Raw genomic sequence first — 25,437 nt, 5'->3', positions numbered from 1 at the left:
GCCTCTTATGACATCCAACCTGACCCTGGGTGAACTGATTGTAAAATTACTTGAATCCCATCACTGGATAGGACCATAGTTCAGATAATTTTGTCAATAATTTTCATTTCATTAAAATACTTTATATTCATCCATTGAACTTACTTTCAAAACAGTCGTGAACACATTCCAATACTCTTTCTCCTTGTATATCAGTAGCATTTTCAGCATTACTGGGGGGGAAAAAGTTAGATATTTGTAAAGCATTTATAATCTGCAAACTCTACCTTACTAGCAAAAATAAATCAAATTATAATACAGCATTGCTGCAAATCAAGCCATCCTGGATAAATGGCTGTATAGTTACTTCTTGAAAATCTCCAGTGAGAAAAATCTCAGCAAATTCTTCCAATGGTTAAGCGCTCTCAGTTTCTCCTTAGTTCCAGGTTGGATATCTCTTTGAGAGCTTCCACCCATTGCTTCTTGTCCTACCCTCAGGTATTTGGGAGAATAAGTCAACCCACACATCTCTATGACTTTCCCTCAAGTACTGGAAGACAGCTGTCATGTCACTCTAATTCTTCAATTCATTAGGCTAGACATACTTAGTTTCCTTAACTGTTCCATATTTAGTTTCCTTAAATCATACAATTTAGCCTCCAGTTGCCTTATCGTCGTTTTGGCACTCTTCTCTGCACTTTTTTTAGGGCCTCAGCTTTTTTTTTGTCTCTTGGGGACCAGAATTGGATGCAGTATTCCAAGTGTGGCCTCACTTGTGCAATTCAAATTAGTACTATCACTTACTATGATTTTGATGCTATCCTTTTGATGCAGCCTAGGACTGCATTGGCTTTTCTGATAGCTGCAGCAAACAACTGGATCAGACTTAAGTGTTAGTGCATTAGGACTCCTAGAGCCTCTCACAGTTATTATTGCTGAGCCAGGGACCACCTATTCTGTACCCAGGCATTTGTTTTTTCCCTGCCAAAGCGCAGAAACATATTTTTCTCACCACTGAACTTCACCTTACTGGATAGGGCTTCTTGCTCTAGTTTATCAAGATAAACTAGATTGTAAATATTGTGAATAAAATGAAAACACACACACACAACTTGTAATAATCTTGGTAGATTGTAGAGTGCGTGTGTGTGTCTATGTGTGTATTCACTTTTCTGCATCTATAGAAAATCACTAGTTTGTTAATATTAATTGGATAACTCCATTTCTATAGAAATAATTTTTGTGATATTTGCAGATATATATATATATATCCCTAACCCTAATTAACCCTAACCCTAATTTCCATCACACAATCAAGTATATTTAATAAATCACAAATTAGGAACCAAGCTTTAGCCCTTTGAAATAGTTTTAAATGAAATTACAAGCATACTTTGGAGATATTGCAGATTCCATTCCAGACAACCATAATAAAATAAATATTACAGTAAATCACATAAATTATACATTTCTTTTGTTTCCCAGTGCCTATAAAAGTTATATTTATACTATATGTATGTGTAATCCTTGACTTATGAACACAATTGAGCCCAAAAGTTCCACTGCTAAGCAAGACAGTTAAGTGAGCTGTGCTCCAATTTATGACCTTTTTTCCACAATTGTTAAACGAATCATGGAGTTATTAAGTGAATCTGGCTTCTCCCATTGACTTTCCTTGTCAGAAGCTGACTCATGTGACCCAGGACAGTACAACTGTCACAAATACATGTCAGTTGTCAAGCTCCTCTATTTTGCTCTTATGACCATGGGGATGCTGCAATGGCAGTAAATAGGAAAAGTGGACAATTTTTTTCAGTGCCACTGTAATTTCAGTCACTAAACAAATGGTTATAAGCTGAGGATTACCTATAATCTATTAAGTGCAATACCATTATTTCTTAAAAAAACAACATACATGGATTAATTCAAAATACTTTATTGCTAAAAGGCTAATCATGAACTTATTAATAATAAAAAAGTTTAAAATATTGTCAAACTTGAGAATTACCAAAATTTGACAGAGACATGAAATGAGAACATGCTGTTGGAAAAATGTCACTAATAGACTTGCTTGATGCAAAGTTGCCACAAACCTTCAATTTGTTAAAAAAAAAAGTGACATAAAGATCTACAGGGGAAAAAATCTGCAAAGCACAATAAAGCAAAGTACAATAAAACAAGGCATCCTTTATATAAACCAATTTTGAACAAAAATTAGAATCTCCAATAGGACAAAACATAAAAGATAGAAATAATCAACAAGATTAAAATTGAAAAGCCATGTGCACGTTGAGAGTAATTTTATATTTATTTTTTTTAACCACTGATATGTACAGGTAGTCTTCGACATACAAATTGGTTGCTTAATTGCCATTTGAAGTTATGGCAACCCGAAAACTATTTATGACCCAGTCCTGAAATTATGGTTGCTAGAGCACCCTCATATTAATTCACCTTTACAATCAACAGCAGGGATGCGCCAATGCCCTCCACTCATCTTCCCATCCCGAATGGCTCTCTGCTGGCTTTAGACCTGATTCTCATCCTAGCAGTCCTACATTCCTCCTTTTCTTATGAATAGCTCTGCAGCGTTCCATAGTGCTAGAATAAATTGCTTTGTTGCTCAACTGCATGGTACAATTCTGGAATTGCGTTGCACAGGAAAGGGAAAAATCACTCCATTTTGCCTGCTTAACAAGGCTGCGCAAGGTTAACAGCTATCACAACATGCAACTGTAATGGGTAGGCTTCTTTATAGTCATATCTCAAGGGCTACTTTTATGCGTCACATATAAATTTTAATAAGAATCTGCTTTATTTCAAAAATAGCCAACTATCTATTGTGATAGAACTTATTTAAAAATGCCATAGATTTTTTTATTTGTTTTAGGAGATTTCAACAAATCTAACTTAAGGAAAGAGCTACCAAAATATTTTCAACATGTCAATTGTCTCACTCACTTAGGCAAGAATACTCTAAACCATTGCTACACAACATTAAAAGATGCTTATCTGTCTTTACCACGAGCAGCTCACTCTGATCATTGCATGATTCACCTTGCCTGCTTACAGACAAAGACTTAAAACCATGAAACCAATAATTAAATCAGTGAGAATTTTGACTGAGGAGGCAAAGCTAAAACTACAGGCTTGCCTTGACTGCACTGATTGGAATGTTTTCAAAGATACCTCTGCAGACTTGGATGAACTCACAGATACCGCAACTTCATGTCAGTTTTTGGGAAGACCTATGTATGCCGACCAGAAACCTGAGAATATACAGTAACAATAAACCTTGGTTTATAGCTAAACTTAAGCAGCTATGTCATACCAAAGAGGAAGCCTACAGAAAAGGCGATAGACTGCTGTACAATCAGACCAGAAACGTATTAACAAGGGAGACTAGAGCAACAAAGAGAAGCTACTCTGAAAAGCTAAGGAATCAGTTCTCAATAAATGAACCAGCAAACATGTGGAAAACTGTTAAAAATATCACTGGTTATAGCACACCTCCTTCCCATGCTGAAGGAAATCCACAACTGGCAGATGATCTGAATGTGTTTTACTGTAGATATGAGAGAAAACTACTGCCACCCATCTCCACAATCCCCATCTCAGACACACCAACAACAGCCAAGCTTCCTACAACTGACTCCTTCCCATTAGGCCCACCATCTCCAGTGTTTACAGAAAACAAGGTGCAAGGTCTATTTCACAGACAAAATCCAGGAAAAGCATCAGACCCAGACAAGATAACTCCTTCTTGCTTAAAAGCTTGTGCTGACCAACTGGCTCCCATCTTCACCCGCATCTTTAATAAATCACTAGAGATATGTTCCTTCTTGCTTCAAATGCTCTACTATCATCCCAGTGCCAAAGAAACCCTCCATCAAGAAACTGAATGACTTCAGACCGGTTGCTCGAACATCTATAGTTATGAAGACCTTTGAAAGACTAGTGTTCAGTCATCTGAGAATAATCATGGATCCGCTTTTAGACCCCTTGCAATTTTTCTACTGAGCAAATAGATCGACAGATGATATTGTTAATACGACTCTGCACTACATCCTACAACATCTTGAATTTCCAAAGACCTACGAAAGGGTCCTCTTTGTAGACTTCAGCTCAGCATTCAATATCATCATTCCAGATATTCTTCTAACTAAACTAAATCAGCTAACTGTACCTGACCACACTTGTAAACGGATCATAAGCTTCCTAACAGACAGAAAGCAGCAGGTGAAGCTAGGCAAAATTACATCAGATACTGTACAATTAGCACAGGAGTGCCCCTAGGGCTGTGTGCTTTCTCCACTTCTCTTCTCTTTACACACCAATGACTGCATCTGTATCCCTCTGCTAAAGATCCCTCTGCTAAAGTACTAAAGTTTGCAGATGATACAACAGTGATTGTACTCATTCAAGATGACGATGAATCTGCATACAGACAGGAGGTTGCAATTAGAACAATCTTGAACTAAACACACACAAAAACTGTAGAAATGGTGGCAATTTTTAGGAAAAACCCTCCTATACTCTTACAATACTAGACAATACAGTATCAACAGTAAACACCTACAAGTTTCCAAATTATATCATATCTCAAAGACTTAAAATGGACACTTAACATAAAAAACGTCATCAAAAAAGCACAACAAAGAATATTCTTTCTGCATCAATTCAGAAATCTCAAACTGCCCAAGGAGCTGCTGATTCAGTTCTACAGAGGAATTATTGAGTCTATCATCTGCATCTCTATAACTGTCAGGTTTGGCTCTGCAACCAAAGAAGACAGACAGACTTCAATGGATAATTAGAACTGCAGAAAAAACAATTGCTACCAACCTGCCTTCCATTGAGGATCTGTATACATGAGTCAAAAGCAGGGTTGTGAAAATATCTACAGACTCCTCACATCATAATTTGTTTATAAATTATACTGTATACTGTTTATAAATTATATACTTATACACTGTAAGCCGCCCTGAGTCTTCGGAGAAGGGCGGGACATAAATGTAAACAAAAAAAAAATTGTTTCAACTTTTACCCTCAAAATGACGCTATAAGGCACTGCACACCAGAACAACTAGACACAAGGACAGTTTTTTCCCCAATACCATCACTCTGCTAAACAACTAATTCCCACAACACTTCAAATTATTTACTAAGACTGTATTACTTTATTCTTCTCATCCTTTCTATTACCTATCTCCTCCCATTTATGACTATAACTATGTTGCTTATATCTTTATGATTCCTAGTATGATTTGATTGCTTATTAGTAACCTATGACTCTCACTAAGTGTTGTATCTTATGATTCTTGAATATATTTTTTCTTTTTTTGTATATATACTTTATTGAACTTTTTTACATTAAAAGCAAAGGAAAAAAGGAAAAAGAAAAGATTATATCACTTAACAGCTAATTGTGGTGTTTTTCTTCTAACAATAACCCGTGCAATAATTACAAACATTAAATTGTACATATTTGTGCTTATTTTATCTATTGCTTATACTTAGTAACTAAATATCCCTGTCTATCTCCTTTCCATCCATCCATACCACCGTTCCCATATACCATAAAATACTGATGTCGCTTTATCTTTCAAACTCAGAGTTAGTTTGTCCATTTCTGTGCAATTCATGATCTTTTGTATAATAAGTCTCTCTGTGGGCACACATGGCTGTTTCCAACATTGAACGAAGGCCATCCTAGCAGCAGTTAATATATGTAGTATTAAATATTTTATACTCTTCACATATTTTTTAAAAAAAATCTCCAGTAAAAAGAGTTCGGTTCTGGATCCAATTGTTCATTCGTGATTTCTTGTAGCCACTTTTTAATTTTTAACCAATATTTACGGGATTCGGGGCAAGACCACCACATATGGTAATATGTTCCCTCTTTATTTTTACATTTGCAGCATAGGGAGACATTTTGGGATACATTTTCGCCAGTCTCGAAGGGGGTAGGTGCCACCTGTATAATATTTTATATGCATTTTCTTTGTATGCTGCTGATTTTGTTAGTTTATAATTTCCGTTCCATATTTTCTCCCAATCTGATAAATTTATATTATGTCCAATATTTTGACCCCATGCAATCATACATCCTTTTACTACTTCTTCTTCCAATTCTACTTGTAGCAAATATTTATAAATTTGGGTAATTTTTTTTGTCTGGCCCTAGTAAAATTTTATCTAATTGTTGTAGTTTAAGATATATTCCATATTCTTTTGTATCTTGTATGTATCGATTTTGTAACTGAAGCTAGGCCCACCAGTCAACCCGTAGTCCTTGTTCTTGGAGGTCCTGTAGTGTTTTTAATTTTCCATGAATATCTAATAGATTTTTATATTTTAGCATTTTATTCAAATCTAAATTATTTGGGTGGATCATCGCTTCCATTGTGGATAGCCAAATTGGGATTTTTATATAGTGTTTCTTTTTAACTTTAATCCAATTGTTTATTAGGGAATCTCTAATCAAATGTCTGTGGAAATACTGTTGTTTCGTGTGGCCTGTTTCCCACAGGAAGGCATACCATCCTCTCTGTAGGTCGTGGCCTTCTATAGCTAGTATTCTTTTATTTTTTAAATTGATCCAATCTTTTAACCAAACTAGTGTTGCTGCACTATAATATAGTTCCCAATTTGTAATCCAAATCCTCCTCTGCTCTTCATATCTTGTAGATATTTCATTTTTATTTTAGGTTTTCCCCCCTGCCAAATATATTTTCCAATTGTTTTATTAAGGTCGTTAAAAAAGGTCTTTTCTAATTTAACTGGAATAGTCTGAAACAAATATAGGAATTTTGGTAGTATAGACATCTTTACAGCTGCTATTCTTCCTAATAGTGACAGCTGCATCTTCAGCCAAAATTCTAAATCTTTTTTTGTTTCTTGTAATAATTTGTTGTAATTATTCTCCTTTATCGCTTTGCAATGTGCTGTCAACCATATCCCTAAATATTTTATTTTTCTTGTTGTTTGAAGTCCAAGTGATTTTTCCAGTTCTATTATTTGTGGTTCTGTTAAATTTTTCAGTAGAAGTTTCATTTTCTGTCTATTAATTTTCAGTCCTGTGTACACTGACAGCATATGCACCAAAGACAAATTCCTTGTGTGTCCAATCACACTTGGCCAATAAAGAATTTAATTCTATTCTATTCCTATTCTAGAAGTTTAGAAGCCTAAAAGTTTATCAAACCTAGAAGTTTAGAAGCATCTGAATATTTCTTTTCATTTTATCAATATAAAATGCTGAAATATGATACATTGTCTCATATATTTTAGTAAACCTCAGTTTTATCTATTTCAATATAGTTTAAGAAACAAACATTAGTTACCCTTCTCTGTTGAAGAATCTTGGCCTATATGCGGTCTTTAAATGATTCTGTTAAAAAGAGAAAATACAATGCTTTTTAAAAAGAAAAGTAAATTAAAAGTTCAATACAGCACAATAAGATTATAGATTAATCTAGATGACCACATATTATTTTCACATCAATTGTTGGGGAACTTAGGAAAGAGCTTTCATTTTCTACTGATAAACTATTTGTACACAACTATTTGTACACAATTATTCTTATAACCTATATTATTCAAATACTTGCCATAGATTTATATTTATCCATCATCAACAAATATTAATAAATATAATTGAGATTAGCTATTTTCATTAGGTGGTTTAGGGATCATGAAATGTTAAAGACTGTTAAGTCTTTTGTAGCAAAAACAGTGAACTATCCTATGCCATCTTACACTACAAAATCATACACTTGCTCATCCCATCAATATGGTATAAATGTCATCAATAGGACGACATATGTCATCTTCTATTAACACCGTCCCTTTACCTTTTACATTAGACAAGCACAATACCCATTTATTTATTTATTTATTTTGTCACAACAATATATATAAGCATCACACAAAAAGATTATATAAACATATATATGAGGGAATATTAGGAGGTATAAGCATATATATATATAAGAAGATAAAAAAGGAAAACAATAGGACAGGAACGTTTGTGCTCTTATGCACACCCCTTATGGTCCTCTTAGGAATGGGGTGAAGTCAATTCTTAAGAAAATTGTTCTGAAATAAAATTATTCTAAATATATTAGCAACTTTACAGTCTCATGTATTGAAAGAATCGAATTACATTGCTAAGCAATTACTTAATGTATTTATTTATTAAACAAAATTTCCTATCACCCAACTTACACATAAATGACTCCAGGCAACTTACAGAAAACGCTGCAAAATTTATTTATTTTTTTTGTTTACATTTATATCCCGCCCTTCTCCGAAGACTCAGGGCGGCTTACAGTGTGTAAGGCAATAGTCTCATTCTATTTGTATATTTACAAAGTCAACTTATTGCCCCCCCAACAATCTGGGTCCTCATTTTACCTACCTTATAAAAGATGGAAGGCTGAGTCAACCCTGGACCTGGTGGGGCTTGAACCTGAAGTAATTGCAGGCAGCTGTGTTTAATAACAGGCTTCTTACAGCCTGAGCCACAAATAAAATATATTTTAATATAAAAATAAATGTGTCACACCTGCCTTGTTGATAACCACTAACTGTAAATATTCTATTAAGTGTTTCCCCTTTCGCCTTTTCTGCAACATTAACATATTGTGAATAGAATAGAATAGAATAGAATAGAATAGAATAGAATAGAATAGAATAGAATGTATTGGCCAAGTGTGATTGGACACACAAGGAATTTGTCTTGGTGCATATGCTCTCAGTGTACATAAGAGAAAAGATACGTTCATCAAGGTACGTTGGTGCAGGATATTGTGTAAAACTCTGCCCTTAAAATTATCTGCAATTGTTGAGGGAGATGGGATTCGTGAAAGATTGTACCAACATAAACGTCGAGGGAAACTACCGAAGCGGCCCTTCCACATTACGCTTACCAGCGAATCCATTGCAATCTCCTTCAGACCCGAAGAACGTCCCGCTCTCCTCATTTTGAAAGCGGCGCGATGTATCCCACGACGCAAGTGCACCACAGGGGAGTTGGTTGGTCAGACCTTCATTACGTCACGAAAGTTGAGGGCGGATGAAGAAAGCGAAATCAATCAGCATTTTTATAGATCTATGCAAAACTTCTGTGTAGACTCACGCAGGGAAGATCAACTTGCGAGTGTACGCTTGAGAGTCTTTTGGATCACCTACTGTTAGAAATTGCCATGACTTTAAAGCAGGGGTCTCTAGCCTTGGTCCCTTTAAGACTTGTGGACTTCAACTCCCAGAATCCCTCAGCCAGCAAAGCAAAGCTGGCTGAGGAACTCTGGGAGCTGAAGTCCACAAGTCTTAAAGGGACCAAGGTTGGAGACCCCTGCAAAAAGATAAGAGAGGCTTCTAGAGTTACTACTATTAATCTTCTCATCGTTCCCATCACCCATCTTCTTCCACTTGTGACTGTGACTTTGTTGCTTGTATCCTTACGATTTATATTGATATTGTTTCCTGATTGCTTATTTGTACTATATGACTAACACTGAGTGTTGTACCTTATGATTCTTAATGAAGGTATCTTTTCTTTTATGTTCACAGAGAGCATATACACCAAAGACAAATTCCTTGCATGTCCTATCACACTTCGCCAATAAAAAAATCTATTCTATTCTATTCTATTTTTTCCCCTCCAGTAAAAGATGAGAAACTATTTTTAAGTTTTAGTTTTTCATATCTGTTATAGTACTAAACATCAGAAAATTTCATGTTTATAGGGGGAACTTAATTGGTAGGATGCAATTTAAGAGTCCAATAGAGCTCTACAATTCAGAAAAAACAAACTCCCGAGAGAGCTATTTGAAGAAAAAGCTGCTGCTATTTGTAGAAATGGAATAAATCTTGAGGGATGGCAGCTAGCTTCCACTACTTGCAGAAAAATATCAATGGAAATTCTCGGTCATTCTTCTAGGTCATGGCTCACTACATTCCATAAACCCCTGGAGCATCTCAATCACAAAACCCCAGAAGCCTATAAAGATCTATCCAGTCACACAGTCATTTTGTCAGCCACTCCAGAAACATGCTGCTGTCACTGAAGTTTCTGGAAATCAAATAAACATAAAATAAAATAAATTTGCCTTGTAGCCAGCCTCCATTTTATTTCTAGCATTTTTCTCCCAGCTTGGAACCAGACTAAATTTTTCTTCTTACAGCATGCAAAGACAATCAGGAAACACAAGTGTGATATATGGCTTTATGGTTGGGAAAATACTCTGCTTTTTATCTCCTATATCAAAGAAAAATCTGGCTTCATAGCAGTAACTGTGAGAAGTTTGTTAAAGACTTAATGGACGATCAGTTAAATATGAGTCATCAGTGTGTGGCGGCAGCCAAAAAAGCCAATGCAATCCTAAATTGCATTAACAAAGAGATTCAATCAAAATCACATAGGATACTAATACCACACTATAAAGCGTTAGTAAAACCAGACCTAGAATACTGTATCCAGTTTTGGTTACCACACTATAAAAAAATGCTGAGACTCTAGAAAGTATGCAAAGAGCAACAAATATGATTGGGGATAGGAGGCTGAAACATACAATGAACGGTTGCAGGAATTGGGCATGGCTAGTCTAGTGAAGAGAAGGATATGATAACAGTGTTCCAATATTTGGGGAGCTGTCACAGAAAGATGTGGGGGTCAACTTATTTTCCAAAGCAGCCGAAGGACGGACAAAGAATAAATGGATGGAAACTGATCAAGAAGAGATTCAACCTAAAAATGAGGAGAAACTTTCTGATAGTGGGAACAATCAACCAATAGAAGAGCTTGCCTTCAGAGGTTGTGGGAGCTTCACACTGAAAACTTTCAAGAGACTGGACAACCATCTGTCAGAAATGGTACAGAGCAGTGATGGCTAAACTTTTTGCCATCGCATGCCAGGAGCAGGGAGGTCACACACAGTGAGACCGGAAGGCCCATTTTTTGCTCTCCCCAGCCTCCAGAGCCTTTCTAGGAGCTTGGGGAGGGGAAAAACGGCCTTTCCCCTCCGCCAGGAGACCCTCCAGAGGCCGGAAATGGCCCATTTGACGACTTCCGGTCCCATTGGAAGTTGGAAAATGGGCCATTTCTGGCCTTGGGAGGGCCTCCGGGGGGGTGGAGAAGGACATTTTCACCCTCCCCAGGCTCCTAGAAAGGCTCTGGAGGCTGGGGAGAGCAAAAAATGGGCCTTCCGGTCCCAGTGGAAGTTTGCAAACGAGCCGTTTCCTGCCTCCGGAGGGCCTCCAGGGGAATGGGGAAGGCCGTTTTTGCCCTCCCCAAACTCCTAGAAAGGCTCTGGAATCTGGGGAGAAAGAAAAATGGGCTTTCCCACCACCACTCCGAGGCCCTCCGGAGGCAGGAAACAGCCTGTTTCCCTACTTCTGGTCAGCCCAGAAGGCCTAAAAATCAGCTCGTCAGGGGGTGCATGTGTGCCGGGGCTGAGCTCGCATGCTCATCGATATGGTTATGGGTGCCACCTGTGGCACGCATACCATAGGTTCGCCATCATGGGTATAGAGTCTCCTGCTTGAACAGGGGGTTGGACTAGATGACCTACAAGGTCCCTTCCAACTGTTTTTATTCTAGTCTAGTCTAGTCTAGTCTAGTCTAGTCTATGCTAGTCTATTCTATTCTTTTTTTAGAATAGAATAGAATAGAATAGAATAGAATAGAATAGAATAGAATAGAATAGAATAGAATAGAATTTTATTGGCTAAGTGTGATTGAACACACAAGGAATTTGTTTTGGTGCATATGCTCTCAGTGTACATAAAAGAAAAAGGGAAAAGGAAAAAAAATACATCAAAGGTACAACATTTACAACACAAATGATGGTCATAGGTAGAGAGTTTTCAAAATTTCCAAAGAAACTTTGGAAATTTTGAAAAGTGCAATTATAAAAGCCCAGCCTAATACAATACCAATGAAGAATAAAAATAACAGGCCTGAAAAGAAACCAGCATGGCTGCATAAAGAACTCTTTGACAAATTGAAAGACAAAAAAGGACAAGTATAAAAAGTGGAAAGAGGGGCACATAACTAAGGCAGAATATCAGCAAATAGCCCAAGCCTGCAAAAATGAAATGAGAAAAGTTAAGGCTCACAATGAACAGAGGTTTGTGACAAAAGTAAAAAATAAGGGAAAAAAGCTTCTTCCAACATGTTTTTTATTTATTTTTTTATTTATTTAATTTATATACTGCCCTTCTCCCGAAGGACTCAGGGTGGTTTACAGCCAAATAAAACAGAGTTACAAAAATTAAAAATATTTTAAAAATCTAAATTCAAATTAGGCTGAAACAAATAAAACAGTGATAAAACCAAAATAAAAACCCACATTTAAAATACGTTAGGCCAGTCCTGCATGATAAAACAAGAAGGTCTTAAGCTCGCGTCGGAAGGTCCGGAGGTCAGGGAGTTGATGTATCCCCGGAGGCAGCTCTTTCCAGAGGGCAGGAGCCCCCACGGAGAAGGCCCTCCCCCTGGGCGTCGCCAATCGACATTGTTTGATTGACGGTAACCTGAGGAGGCCCTCCCTATGGGAGCGCACAGGTTGCTGGTAGGCTATTGGTGGCAGCAGGCGGTCCCGTAAATAACCCGGTCCAAAGCCATGGAGCGCTTTAAAGATGGTAACCAACACTTTGAATTGCACCCGGAAGACCACCGGAAGCTAGTGCAGCTTGCACAGGAGAGGTGTTACATGGGAGCTTCAAGTCACTCCCTCTATTACCCGCACAGCCGCATTCTGGACCAGTTGTAGCCTCCGGGTGCTCTTCAAGGGGAGCCCCATGTAGAGAGCGTTACAGTAGTCCAGGCGGGAAGTGACGAGGGCATGAGTGACCGTGCATAGGGAATCCCGGTCTAGGAAGGGACACAACTGGCGTATCAGGCGAACCTGATGAAAAGCTCCCCTGGTGATGGCCGTTATATGATCTTTTAAAGACAGCCGTACATCCAAGAGGATGCCTAAGTTGCGAACCCCTTCCATAGGGGCCAATGACTCGTCCCCAACAGTCAGCGATGTTAAAAACAAGAAAAAAGTCAAGGGTTAGGATCCATTGCATCCATCCAATTGGTCCATTGCTGAGATAAAGTGGCAAGAAGGTGACAAGCAACAGGGAGAAAGCAGAACTACTTAACTCGTTTTTTGCATGTCTTTACACAAAGGGAAAAAACAGTCCAATCTACCATATCAAAAACAGCACCATAAAAAACAGATTAGGAACATAACATAAAATAGGGAAGAAAATGGTAAGTGAACAACTGTCTACCCTAGACAAGTTCAAATCACCAGGACTGGATGGATTACACCCCAAGGTTCTAAAGGAACTGGCAGATAGGATCTCAGAACTACTGAACTATATCTTTCAAAGATCCTGGAACACCGGGGAACTGCCAGAGGACTGGAAAAGAGCTGATGTAGTTCCTATCTTCAAAAAAGGGGAAAAAATAGATCCAGGAAACTATAGACCTATCAGGCTGCATAAACAGAGGGATAGACTCAAGATCCCATGAAGTGTTAATACCACTTTATAATGCCTTGGTAAGGCCATACTTGGAATACTGCATTCAGTTTTGGTTGCCACGATGTAAAAAAGATGTTGAGACTCTAAAAAGAGAGAAGAGCAACAAAGATGATTAGGGGACTGGAGGCTAGAACATATGAAGAACGATTGCAGGAACTGGTTATGTCTAGTTTAATAATAAGGACGAGTAGGGGAGGCATGATAGCAGTGTTCCAATATCTCAGGGGCTGCCACAAAGAAGAGGGAGTCAAGCAGGAGTGAAATCTAAAAAATTTTCCTACCAGTTGTGTGGGCGTGGCTTCACTGGTGGGCATGGCTGATGATCCCAGCTGAGTTGCCTGATTATCAGAGGCTTTTTTTTCTTTCAAAGGCAAAAAAAATGCTTTTAAAAGAAAACAAAAGTCTCTGACGATCAGGCAACTTAGCTGGGACCGTCAGAGCTTTTTAAAAGCATTTTTTACAACCTCTTCAGCCTTAGAGGTTGTAGAAAAAAATGCTTTTAAAAGTTAAAAAAAAATGGCCATGCCCACCAAGTCACGTTACCAGAACCGGTAATAACAAATTTTACATTTCACCACTGATCTCCACCTATCTGCGATCTAAGCACCTCAATTCAAAATGCTTTGGGTTTATTGCCTCCCTGGCTTTCGGATACACTATAACGCCATCTTAATGAACTAAGGGTATATCATATTTTCTGAATGGAGATGGCCTTTTTTCCCCAGGCAATAAAAGTGGCTCTTAAACAGAAAGGGAAGACAAGATTATTTTCTCATGGAATTTCTTCCTTCTTAGGAAAGTTTTCTAAATGTGTTGCTTCCTAATAAGGGGTTTCAAAATGGGTACATGGGTGAGAAACAAGCGAAAGAATATGCAAGAATATGCAAGGAGTAAGAACCATCTATTTTGCAGGTTAGAAGTTTTTTTACCTACACCTCCCACATTCCCGAGGCAGAAGCCAAGTATCAAATGTTTCCTCTCTATGGTTAGAATGTTGAGTTGATTCCAGTCCATTTCTTATTCCAAGGTGGAAGAGAAGTGGCAGGTGAAGAAAAGGTATGGGGCAGGTGGCAAATTGGAGTGGTGAACTAATCGATTTTTATGTGCTTTTAAGTCCTTTGTTCCTAGCATTTTGATGTATTCGTGAGGATGTTTTGACAGAAATATCTAAATTGGAGTTATAATGTTCTCTTTGTTGTGCGAATAGGCCAAAAAGATGTATGAAGATATAGGTGTTCCTAATGCATCCTTACCTTGGGTGATCAATTTCAGTCTCATGTTAATTGTTTTTCATCTCTCAGAGATCGATCTGCTACACAATATTTTAATGGGGATCCAGTTTTATGAATGAATCAGTTTCCTTAAGGTTGATTGGCACCTGTCTTAGCAGTTAAACAGAGACAGGAAAAGCTTGTGTTTTATTTTAATGGGGATTTTTCTGTTTGTTTCCTGGGTGATTGTCTTTGGAAAATGTTTTTATTTTTAAGAGATTCCTAGGGTGGTGGGTTCTCTTTACAGGAATAAGCCAGCCTCAATTCAAAACAGCCAATACTGAGACTATTAAGAAAACCAAAAGGTCCCTTTGTTTGATTTTTTTTGTTTCAGGATACAAATATGAGTTCAAATAAGATAGAACTGGTACAAGAAACTATGTAGCTGTTTCCTTTATTAATATTCATTTGCCCTTACATCTCTTAAGAAGCATTAACCAGAGTGTATTAGTTTCCTCAGACACTTTGAGAATACAGGTAGTCCTTGATTTATGACAATTGAGCCCAAAATTTTCCTTGCTAAGCAAGAGTTAAGTGGGTTCTGCCCCATTTTAAGACCTTTTTTTCCCAATTGTTAAACGAATCTTTGTGGTTATTAAGTGAATCATGCAGTTGTTAAACAAATCTGGCTTCATCCAGTGACTTTGCCTGTCGCAAGCCAGTTGGGAAGGTTACAAATGATTATCATGATAGCGCAACTGTTATAAATACATGACAATTGCTAAGCACCCAAATTTTGATCATGTGATCATGGGAATGCTGAAATGGTCACAAGTGTGAAAAACGGTCATAAATTATTTTTTTCAGTGCTATGGTCTGGGGAACTTTGAATGGTCACTAAATAAATGGATGTAACTTGTAGGATTGGGGCTGTATAATTACATCATGTGGGGAAACGATGGAGACTTGAAATTGGAAACACTTGCAATATTACCATTTTGTATACCATTTTTGGACATGGTCATGCTGTTTAACTCTTACCATGCAACAATTTCTTCACTGAAGCTTTCGGTGCCTGTCCTACATTTTGCAGTGAGACATTCACCTTAGTTAACAGATGTTAGGTAAACAGCAGCTGTGGAAACATTTTAATTTCTCTGCTGTCTTAAGCATGGTGGAGAGCATTGTCAGTGTTAATGTGTATGGACACATGGTATTTTTCTTTGCTCTAGGTAGCAAAGTATCTTGGAACAGAAATACAGAAATACATTCCAAAAGAACTACAAACATTCATCAAGAGGTCATCAATAGTGCCATGCTATAGACCTCCATGACTTTATGATCAATAGATATTTACAGAATTCTTAGTCTTCTGGTAATGAGAGTTCAAGTCTAAGTAGGATGCAGGAAGCATAAATTATTCTGTTACTGCTACTATTCTAATGTAAACAGTACTGTGATGGAACACTAAACACTAGGCCCCTGATGACAGTGGATGTTTTTATCTATTTCAATAAAATTACATGCCTGGTTCTCACTGTAAACCATCAATTATATTTTCATATTACAACATGTCCCAAAATACTGACAAAGTTATGCACATTTTGATGTTACCTTTTCAAATTATTTAATACGAAAGACAAAAAGCAGTTTTTGTAACTGCTTATGCTATACATTTTATTTTGTATACACAAATAAAAATAATTATTCAAAATGTATTGAAATCAATTCAGAAATAATGCAAACTATGGGAGGATAATATAATTATACATATTTTTCTTTTAAATTGATAGCCCTATTTGAGATTACCTGGGTGAGCAAAATAACCTTCAAGATTGATTAAGTAGCTGCACCACAGGTATGGAGATTTTTGTGTTGATGATGGCCCTTTTTTGTATTTTTCTATAAAGTAATATCTGCAAGAAAGACTTGCAAGGAAAGAGTCCTCAATTTCAAGCTGGCTGATGTATGACATCAAATGCAGTTTTGCATATGCAAATACAGTCTTGTTGCTACTTCTGATTGCTAATTAGTAACCCCAAAGAAAAATAGAAAGAAAGCACAAGACATAATCACATCCAGATTGTTAAATAAAACACAAAATTAAATTGTTTAATACATTGCTTATTATAACTTCATGCATGAAATCTTGTTTTGCTGTCTCCTAATTTTAAAATCTTTCTGAGTACATAGTAATTTTCTTTCTCCAAAACTAGTTCTAAAAAACTAAAAAACAGCAAGTATTTATTTGGCAAAATACAATTTAAAAACTGAAGAGTTTTGTATGTTAAAAGTAACTCCCAAATGTTGGAGTAAGTTTGCTATGAATTCAGCTCACAGAATAATTAATATGTGGTGTGTTAAGTGTCTACTGAAACAAGGAACAAGTTGCTATCATAATCTACACAATGACGATAAAGGCAGTGGTGGAACAATATATAATGGGCAACAATTTATTCAGGCTACATACATAAAACAAGAATGAATTATGCTTCTGTAACACTACTTTTTCATACAAAGCCAAACCTGTTTTTTTTATTGTGGGTGGTCTCCAGATGTGAAGATTTCTATTCCCTGAATTTCCTACCTAATATGACTATTGCAAGGTTTTCAGGGATTGAAACACACATTCTGGAAGCTACCTTGATTGCAGAGTACTGAACTTAATTTTTCTTGTCTCTGCTAATAAACTTAATGTTTAACTTTACATGTCTAAACTGTTTGCAATCAGACTCATTATAGCTGAAACATGCTTATATCCAAATACTTTACAGAATCACCACATTAAAAAGTGGCCAAAGGAGATAATCACTTACATTTCTAGTATGTTTAAGCCTATTGATTTTCATCTTAAGCATTGCAAGTTCCATGTTAAGTGATAGCAACAATATAAAACTTTCAAACCTAGGGGACTTACATAAAAATAATAAACTCCTTGGCCAGAGATTGCAATAAAACAGTTCAACAACTGGATATATTAAATCTGAATCACTCCTAATTATATAACAGTGGGTTGCTGCTTGTGGGTCCAACCACAATAAATGGTTTAGCAAGGCTTACTTTTTTTTGCACTAAAAGCATATTTTTCTATCAATTATCCCATTAAGTGTTTTTTCCTAACCAAGCTCAGTAGTTCAATAATAATACACTAAGAATTAGAGTCTGTAGGAAAGTAATCAATGACTAGTGGTATGCATCTATATGTTCCTTTTATTATTATGAAAAAGTGAACCCCACTTTCTTTGTTTAGGACTGAATGAGGTTTAAAACAAGTGCCCAGTAATGGATAATGTGACTATCAGCTAAATTCAAATTTCAAAGTTCTCTAAAATATAATATATTTCCATTAAAAGCATGTTAATTGTCTTTTCAAATAGGATCAAATCAGTCTTTTTATATACAGTTCTTTACAGCAATATGTAAAGAACCTATCAGAATCAAATATTTAGGAAATAAATACAAATCATCTGCAATTTTTCACATAATGTTCCTTTGGATGTTCTACTTCTGGTGTAAGTATAAAGTAAACCAACATTACCACTTTAATTTTTCCTATCTAAAACTTATCCTATATTATATTAAAAATTGCATTTTATACAACGAAAACAGGATCAATATGCAATGGAACATTATAACATAGATGGGTTCAGGATTACGATGCAGTGGCGAAAAACAGCAGGAAAAAAATTATTTGGAACGTGGTACAGTTTCTCCAGTCTTGATTGCCACCTCACATAATGCTCAACTCCTGTTTTCAGTGCAGATTTTGTATTTGCCTTTCAGATCTTTTTGAAGATAACAATAAGTTATTTTTCCACAAAAAACAGCAATATTTTCCAGCAAGCTTCAAATTTCCTTACAATGTTACAAGTTATTTTGCTGTAGGACTTCTCAGAAGAGCTCACCATCTTCCAGTGTTCAATTCTGAATTAAGGCTTTGTATATAGTACCATTTATAAAAAGGAGATGGTGCCACGCTCAATTCATATGACCTACTAAGTTGTAAACAGTAGACTTCTCTCAGTTATTTTCATGGGCAAAATAATATCTAACTGGTGGTCCTGGCAAGTCTTCTTCACCATCTATTTCAGGAGCAAATGATACTGTGAGGTCCACATATTTCTTATTCACCACTGGCTTCACAAGTTTTTGCATCCTATGAGATATGATTGAAAAGTTAAAAAGTAACAAATATATCACAAGCAAGTTTCTTGAAGAATGAGAAGACTAATTCAAGACATAACTTCTGTAGATTAATATGAACCTTTTAAGGACATAATCATAATCAATCTGAAATGTGTTAATAAAAACATGCTATGATTGTACAATAGTTAGGGGGCATTCTTAATCTTTTCTATCAACTTTTGTTTATTGACTTCTCTGAGGTAGGGATTCTAACTTTCCAGAATAATTTTGCTTTTTTATAAGAAAAGGTAGTTTCAAATAGTCATCAACTTGCAACCATTGGTTTAGTGACAGTTCAAACTTACAATGCCACTGAACAAAGTGACTTATGACCGTTTCTCACATTTATGGCTGTTGCAAAATCTCAATGGTCATGTGATCAAAATTTGGACACTTAGCAACTAGCATGTATTTATAATAGTCACACTGCCTCGGAGTCATGTGATCACAAGCAAAGTCAATGAGAAAGATTCACTTAACAACTATGTTACTATTTTAACAACTTAGTGATTCCGCTTGCTATGGATTTCAGCTCCTGATAAAATGGTATGATTTAGGATGTGAGAGATGAGCAAAAAAGATAGCTTCAAACTCTACCTTCTAATCCTTTAACGTCCCCTGCCCTCATTTCCTTTGCCAGGCCCCTGTATGTACTACTTCTTTTTTCATATTTTCTCTCTGCCCTAAAGACTCTTAGCATCTTACACAGATTATTAAACAATATTCAAGCATAACATCCACAAACACATTTTTAAAAAATCCCAAAACAAAACCACAAACTAGAAACTAGAAAGTAAAGACAACATAAAAAAACTACAAGGTTAAAATCTAAATAGCTTGCCTAAACAAGAAAATGTTTTCTATCTGATCCATAATTTTTTATTTATTTATATTTCATGTTTCTAGAATACACCTATTAATGATTACTTCTTTCCTACTTTTAAAGAAAAAAAATCCAAATGGATTATTCCCAGTGAGCAAGGATTACACAAATCAAAAATATGTGCAGATAATCCTCGGCTTACAACAATTCATTTAGGGATTGATCAATTATAATGGCTCTCAAAAAATTGATTTATGACCATTTTGCACGTGACACTTGGTAACTGACTCATATTTATGACAGTTATAGTGTCCCAAGGCCATGGGATTTTGCGATCTTCTGACAAGTAAAATCAGTGGGCAAGCCAAATTCACTTAATAGCTGTGTTACTAACTTAACAACTGCAGGGATTCATTTAACAACTGTGGCAAGAAAAGTTGTACAATGGGACAAAACTCAATTAACAGATGTCCCACTTAGCAACAAAAATTTTGGGCTCAATTATGGTAAGTTGAATACCTGTACTTGGCTATATAGAAGAAAAGCACCTGCCCTATTTTAGAAATAAACGTATCTTCATAAACACAGTTATCAATCCAGCCTTATATAAAATAGAATTCTTCTCTCCATTCACATCTTAAAAATAGTATAAAAGAAAATTTGAGTGTCTATGCAATATGTCACATTATTTTTCAGTTACAAAATAAGATATTGACAGAATACAGTCCTGTGGTAGAACAATAATTTTATATCTCCCAGTAATACTAATACCATGTTCTCTGCTTAACAATGTACATTCATCCACTGAACAGTCTTATCATAAAAAGCTAAAAGTGTGGTATTTGTTTTTATGGTGGAAGGAGATACCCTAAAAAGGCATATTTAAAGGTGATATCTATCTGAAACTGAGCTTTCTAGAATAGTTGTCCTGACAGCAATTTGGGAAAAGGTAGAAATTGCCAACTGAAGACAGCTTGGTGTAAGTGGAACTGACATTCACAGATCATCATTGCACCCTCTCTTTATAAGGAAATGATATGAGATATGTGCTTTGGATGGCTGTTCCATCGAGGAGACTGCAGGACAGCTTGGTATCGAAAGTTGGGTTACAATTGACAGGCCAAAAGAATTATTTAGAAAACAATGTTTCACTGGACTTACAAAAGAAACTGGCTGAGGTTTTAAAATTTAAAAGGAATGACAAGCTAAGAGAATGACCTAGATAATTATTTTCCTACTGGATTTACAAAAAAGGTTTGTAAAACCTTGTAGAACTCTATACAATGGGACGAAGAAAAAATGAAGAATTCAATATTTGAATAAAGTAAGGAGGTAAAAGGAAAGAACATAAAATTTGTGAATTTGATTAGGGTGAAAATAAGGTATATTGTTACTTCTGGCTAACTTTTTTGTACCTTCTCCTAATGCCAGGTTTGAAAAGATTATGTTTTATGGATTTGTTTATTTATAAGTGATAGGATACAGAATAAGGAGGAAAATGATTGCAAATTTAGAGACTGTAAAGAGTTATTAAATTTGTTTATGTTTGTTGTGAATAACGTTGAAAATCATGCATTTACATATTTGTTTTATTTTTCTTTACTATATTATTTTATCTTTTTCTTTTTTCTATCATTTCTTTGCATTTTCACTCCTGTCTATTTTAATTTCTATTTAATTTCTATTAGATTTTATTATTATAATACAAATTGTTATTTAAAAATTACATACAAAAATAGTAAAGTCAATTAACACTGAATCTTTCTCATTCTGATCCAGAAAAAAAAAATCCTCCTGAAAGAATTCAAAAAATAAATGTTCTACCAGTTCACGAGAACAATGTACTAATGCAAACCTTACCTTGGAAACTTACAGGTAGTCCTCGACTTACAACAGTTTATTTAGTGACCATTTGAAATTATAATGGCTTTGAAAAAAGTTATTTACGCCCGTTTTTCACACTTATGACTTTCGCAGCATCCCGATGGTTATATGATCAAAATTCAGACACTTGGCAACTAATTCATATTCATGAAGGTTGCTGTGGCTCTGGGTCATGTGATCCTCTTTTGCGATCTTCTGACAAGCAAACTCAATGGGGAAGCCAGATTCACTTAACAGCCATTACTAACTTAACAACTGGAGTGATTCAACTTAACAACTGTGGCAAGAAAGGCTGTAAAATGGGGCAAAACTCACTTAACTGTTTCACTTAGCAACATAAATTTTGGGCTCAATTGTGATTGTAAGTCGAGGACTACCTGTAAGGAATCAGCCAAGTGAACTCAAAGCAGATAGTATAAAACAGTTGTATGAGTATTCAAGGGATGTACCTTGTACAACAAAATTAAAAACAAAATTCTCCTCACCCTGCTACTAATCATGTTTTACTGATTTAATGTAAATGAGAAGCACTGCATTTCCATGTCACTTTAGTATCTCTAGAAACTTAAACATATGTGTTGACTAGCTGGATACCCATGCTTCGCTACAAAATTATGTGATCAGGCTTGATAAATCGACCCTTACAGCTTGAAAATTAATGAGTAGTTAAGAGGAGTAGCCTCTCCTTTCCCCTTCTCTCTCTCAAGCTTGCCCTACAGAAGGCTCCCCTATCCTATCCCCTTCTCTCCCTCAGCCTTGCCCCACAGAAGCCTCCCCTATCCTATCCCCTGGTTGGTGTTGTGAAAGTAAAACTGAAAGTGAAACTCCTCTCCTTTGTTTGTGTTTTGCATTTGGAACAGATTTCTTTTCAGGTAGGGAGGGGGAGTAAAATTCCTTAGCATCAGAGGGCTGTTTGGAAAGTGAAAGAGTATTTGCTGTGTGAGCAAGGAGACAGGAAAGAGCCTGGCTGTGACTTAGCTCAAATGTTCTGTATTAAAGCTGCTTCCTGCTGTGAAAGTAAAACTGAAAGTGAAACTCCTCTCTTCTGCTTGTGTTTTGCATTTGGAACATATTTCTTTTCAGGTAAGGAAGGGGAGTAGAACTCTTTAGCATGAGAGCGTGTTAATCATAATATAAGAAATACTAATGCTCTGATGGTCATTTCAAAAAATCCTTTCTTAGTGAGCACCTAAAAGCCAAGAGGAACATACGTAGCAAATTTCAAGTTTGTAGGCTTTACTGGAGATTTCGTGATTATGGCATGAGTGGTTTTTGCTTTTATATATATAAATTAAGTCTAACAGATAGACTTTATGTAAATGAGGGTTGAAATCAGCTAACTTTACAGATAATCAAATAGCATTCTCACCATAATGAATGTACTGAACTTCTGGAAAACATAAACCATGTATCAGTTATGAATTATCCCAACAATTCTTGAAAAAATAATCACAGAATCTGAAAAGAGTCTGGAACTTTTTTCTTCTCATTGACATTGCAGTTAAGCACTAGAACTTCTTCAGGTGTTTTTTTCTTCTAAAGTAATTTTTTTCCCACCCATTCAAAAAAAGGAAATGAAAATCAGACTACTGTATTTTTCGGAGTATAAGACGCACCGGAATATAAGACGCACCTTTGTTTTTGGGGAGGAAAATAAGAAAAAAGCTGATTGGCAGGTGGATTGATCTCCCGGAATACCCCCAATCAGCTGTTCCCAGAGGTGAATTTTAGCAACAGGTTCCATGGTTGTGAGCTTTGTGCCTTGCTTTTTTTTTTTCTCCCTCTGAAAGCCTCCAAAACAGAACTTCAGAAAAAAAGCCTCTGAAGCTCTGTTTGGGAGCTTCTTTTCTGAAGCTCTATTTGGGGAATTCTTTTCTGAAGCTTCTTTCAGCCTCCGAAACCTCTGTGGGGCTGGCTGGGGCTACGTTCGGAGTATAAGACGCACCCAGATTTTCACCCTCTTTTGGGGGGAAAAAGGTGCATCTTATACTCCAAAAATATGGTATTTCAAATCTTATAAGATTCTAATGTTTGATGTTAAGCAATGTTGGAACAGAAGAAGACTGACTTCTCTTAATATTTAAGAGAAGTAATCCAAACAACAAAAATGCTATTGTTCCCTAGAAAATACACAGCATACCAACCTGTTTAAAAAAGAAATCTGCCAACATGACCAGAGTAAAACAGAATTTTTTGGTAGAAACTCAAAGTCCCCATTAATTTTTGGGTTATGCCCAGTGAAAACTTACGTCAGCTTTAATCTTTTAACGTGGCCAGGCATTACAGGTACATACAACATTTTGACTCCCTGGACAACCATGATTGGTTCAATTCCATATTTTTCCTGTAAGATTAAAAAAATTCAACTGTATCACATAAAAATGGAGCAGAAACAAAGGGGGAAAAAACAATTCAGTGTGATCATTTTTATCTATTTTATATAATCTTTGTTTCTTTAGTAAACATATTATAAAACAAAAACTTCAGCTGATGATAGCTAATAACTTAAAAGACAGTAAAGCTTTTAATGAAATCTATCAGAACATTAACAGGTCTCTCAATTATTTCTATACATATTTTATTTAAAAAAACAACCTTACTTTGACAGTATTTATGAAGTCCAACAGTGTGAAATCATCTTTTCCATGAATAGTCCATCTATCCCAGATTGTGAAAGATATTCCATTTCTGTTACAAAGTAAGAATGAAAAGCATTTTTGTAAATCCCTAAAATAGTGCTGAGGAATAAAAAATTGCCAAACTGATATTACGGTAGACCTTTCAAGTTGCACATTAAAGGAAAAAATAGTTTCATTTGTTGAATGTTGATAGTAAGTTTGCGAAGCCAAAGTCAAATTGAATTAGCCCCCCAAAGCCATTGACTGGATGGGCAGCTATGATAGGTAGGTAAGTAGATGAATGGGTGGGTAGATGGGTGGGTAGTTAGGTAGGTGGAGAGAGACTGAGAGAGAGACAGAAACAGACAGAGTGAGTGTAGATTTATTAGAACAGTTATAGTAACAGAATATGGCAACTCCCTCATTTTAACTTTACATGAATAGTGAGGAGCCTGTTTCAGACATTTTTGTAAATTAATTTCTTGGAATTGACTTAAATAGCACTTCTCTGATAGTTGGTTTGGTAATGGATCTTTTCACTGTCTAACAAAAATATCTCCCTATGCCTCCTACCTTGGGATTTCTTTTCATCCAAATTTTCATCGTGACCTGCAATGTAACACTACGAACACCTAGATCTTTGTTCCATATGAAATACAGAATGTTTGGAATTTTTAGAGTTCTACCCTATCAGAACACAACTTGGTGGGAATTTTCTAATGGGACATTTTAGGAAATGTTGTTTTTTCCCCAAAATTAGAACAAAATATTATTGTATACGCTTTGTATTTCCTGTCTGGCAGCAGGTGATATTCTAAAAAATTAACTTTGCTGATAAACTTTTTTTTAGTTATATACAATGTTAATACAATGTATACAGAGAGTTCATTGAAAAATTGCATATTCAAAATATATACTTTTAATATCTTAATTTACCTTATTTCTGTTTTTCTAACTGCAGCTGTTTCTGTAAAGACAATTATTGGAATGGCCAAGTTGAAAAAACAGTTCTTATATGCTTGAAATGGGCAGAGACCCACTACTTTGATCAATTCCAAAGCAACCTAGAGAAGAAAAAGCAAGGAATATAAAACCAGGGAAACCTGACATATTTCATCTAAAATACAACTAAAATAACACTAGATGTGTGCAACATACATAAATAAACTATAAACTTGTGTATTTTTGT

General features: G+C 35.9%; 2 protein-coding genes across 17 annotated transcripts in view; both read right to left on the bottom strand.

Moving 5' to 3' along the window:
• CENPC (centromere protein C) overlaps positions 1-9,007 on the bottom strand; it is an 84,351-nt gene extending 75,344 nt beyond the window's left edge. For 9 of the 10 annotated variants that reach the window (XR_009154944.1, XR_009154947.1, XR_009154945.1 and 6 more), the window contains exons 1-3: positions 8,916-8,986; positions 7,329-7,375; positions 145-212 (exon numbers count right to left, since the gene is read on the bottom strand). Coding sequence is in view for 5 of the 10 variants with exons in the window: in XM_058181420.1 (XP_058037403.1) it covers positions 145-212; positions 7,329-7,375; positions 8,916-8,969 (169 nt within the window). In the remaining 5 variants the exon portion in view is untranslated. Of the gene's footprint in view, positions 1-144; positions 213-7,328; positions 7,376-8,915 lie in introns of all 10 variants that reach the window. The other variant, XM_058181422.1, reaches the window with a different exon arrangement.
• A 7,822-nt stretch (positions 9,008-16,829) lies between these two features.
• Positions 16,830-25,437, bottom strand: part of UBA6 (ubiquitin like modifier activating enzyme 6) — a 95,007-nt gene continuing 86,399 nt past the window's right edge. For all 7 annotated transcript variants that reach the window (XM_058181208.1, XM_058181207.1, XM_058181209.1 and 4 more), the window contains 4 exons: positions 25,185-25,312; positions 24,231-24,318; positions 23,880-23,974; positions 16,830-18,894 (listed from right to left, as the gene is read on the bottom strand). In XM_058181208.1, coding sequence (XP_058037191.1) covers positions 18,759-18,894; positions 23,880-23,974; positions 24,231-24,318; positions 25,185-25,312 — 447 coding nt within the window. In that variant the 3' untranslated portion in view covers positions 16,830-18,758. The remainder of the gene's footprint in view (positions 18,895-23,879; positions 23,975-24,230; positions 24,319-25,184; positions 25,313-25,437) is intronic.

The sequence above is a fragment of the Ahaetulla prasina genome, chromosome 4 (genome assembly GCF_028640845.1).
Source record: "Ahaetulla prasina isolate Xishuangbanna chromosome 4, ASM2864084v1, whole genome shotgun sequence".
Classification (NCBI taxonomy): Eukaryota; Metazoa; Chordata; class Lepidosauria; order Squamata; family Colubridae; genus Ahaetulla; species Ahaetulla prasina.
The sequence above is the reverse complement of the archived record's forward strand: the minus strand, read 5'-3'. Positions and strand labels throughout refer to the sequence as shown.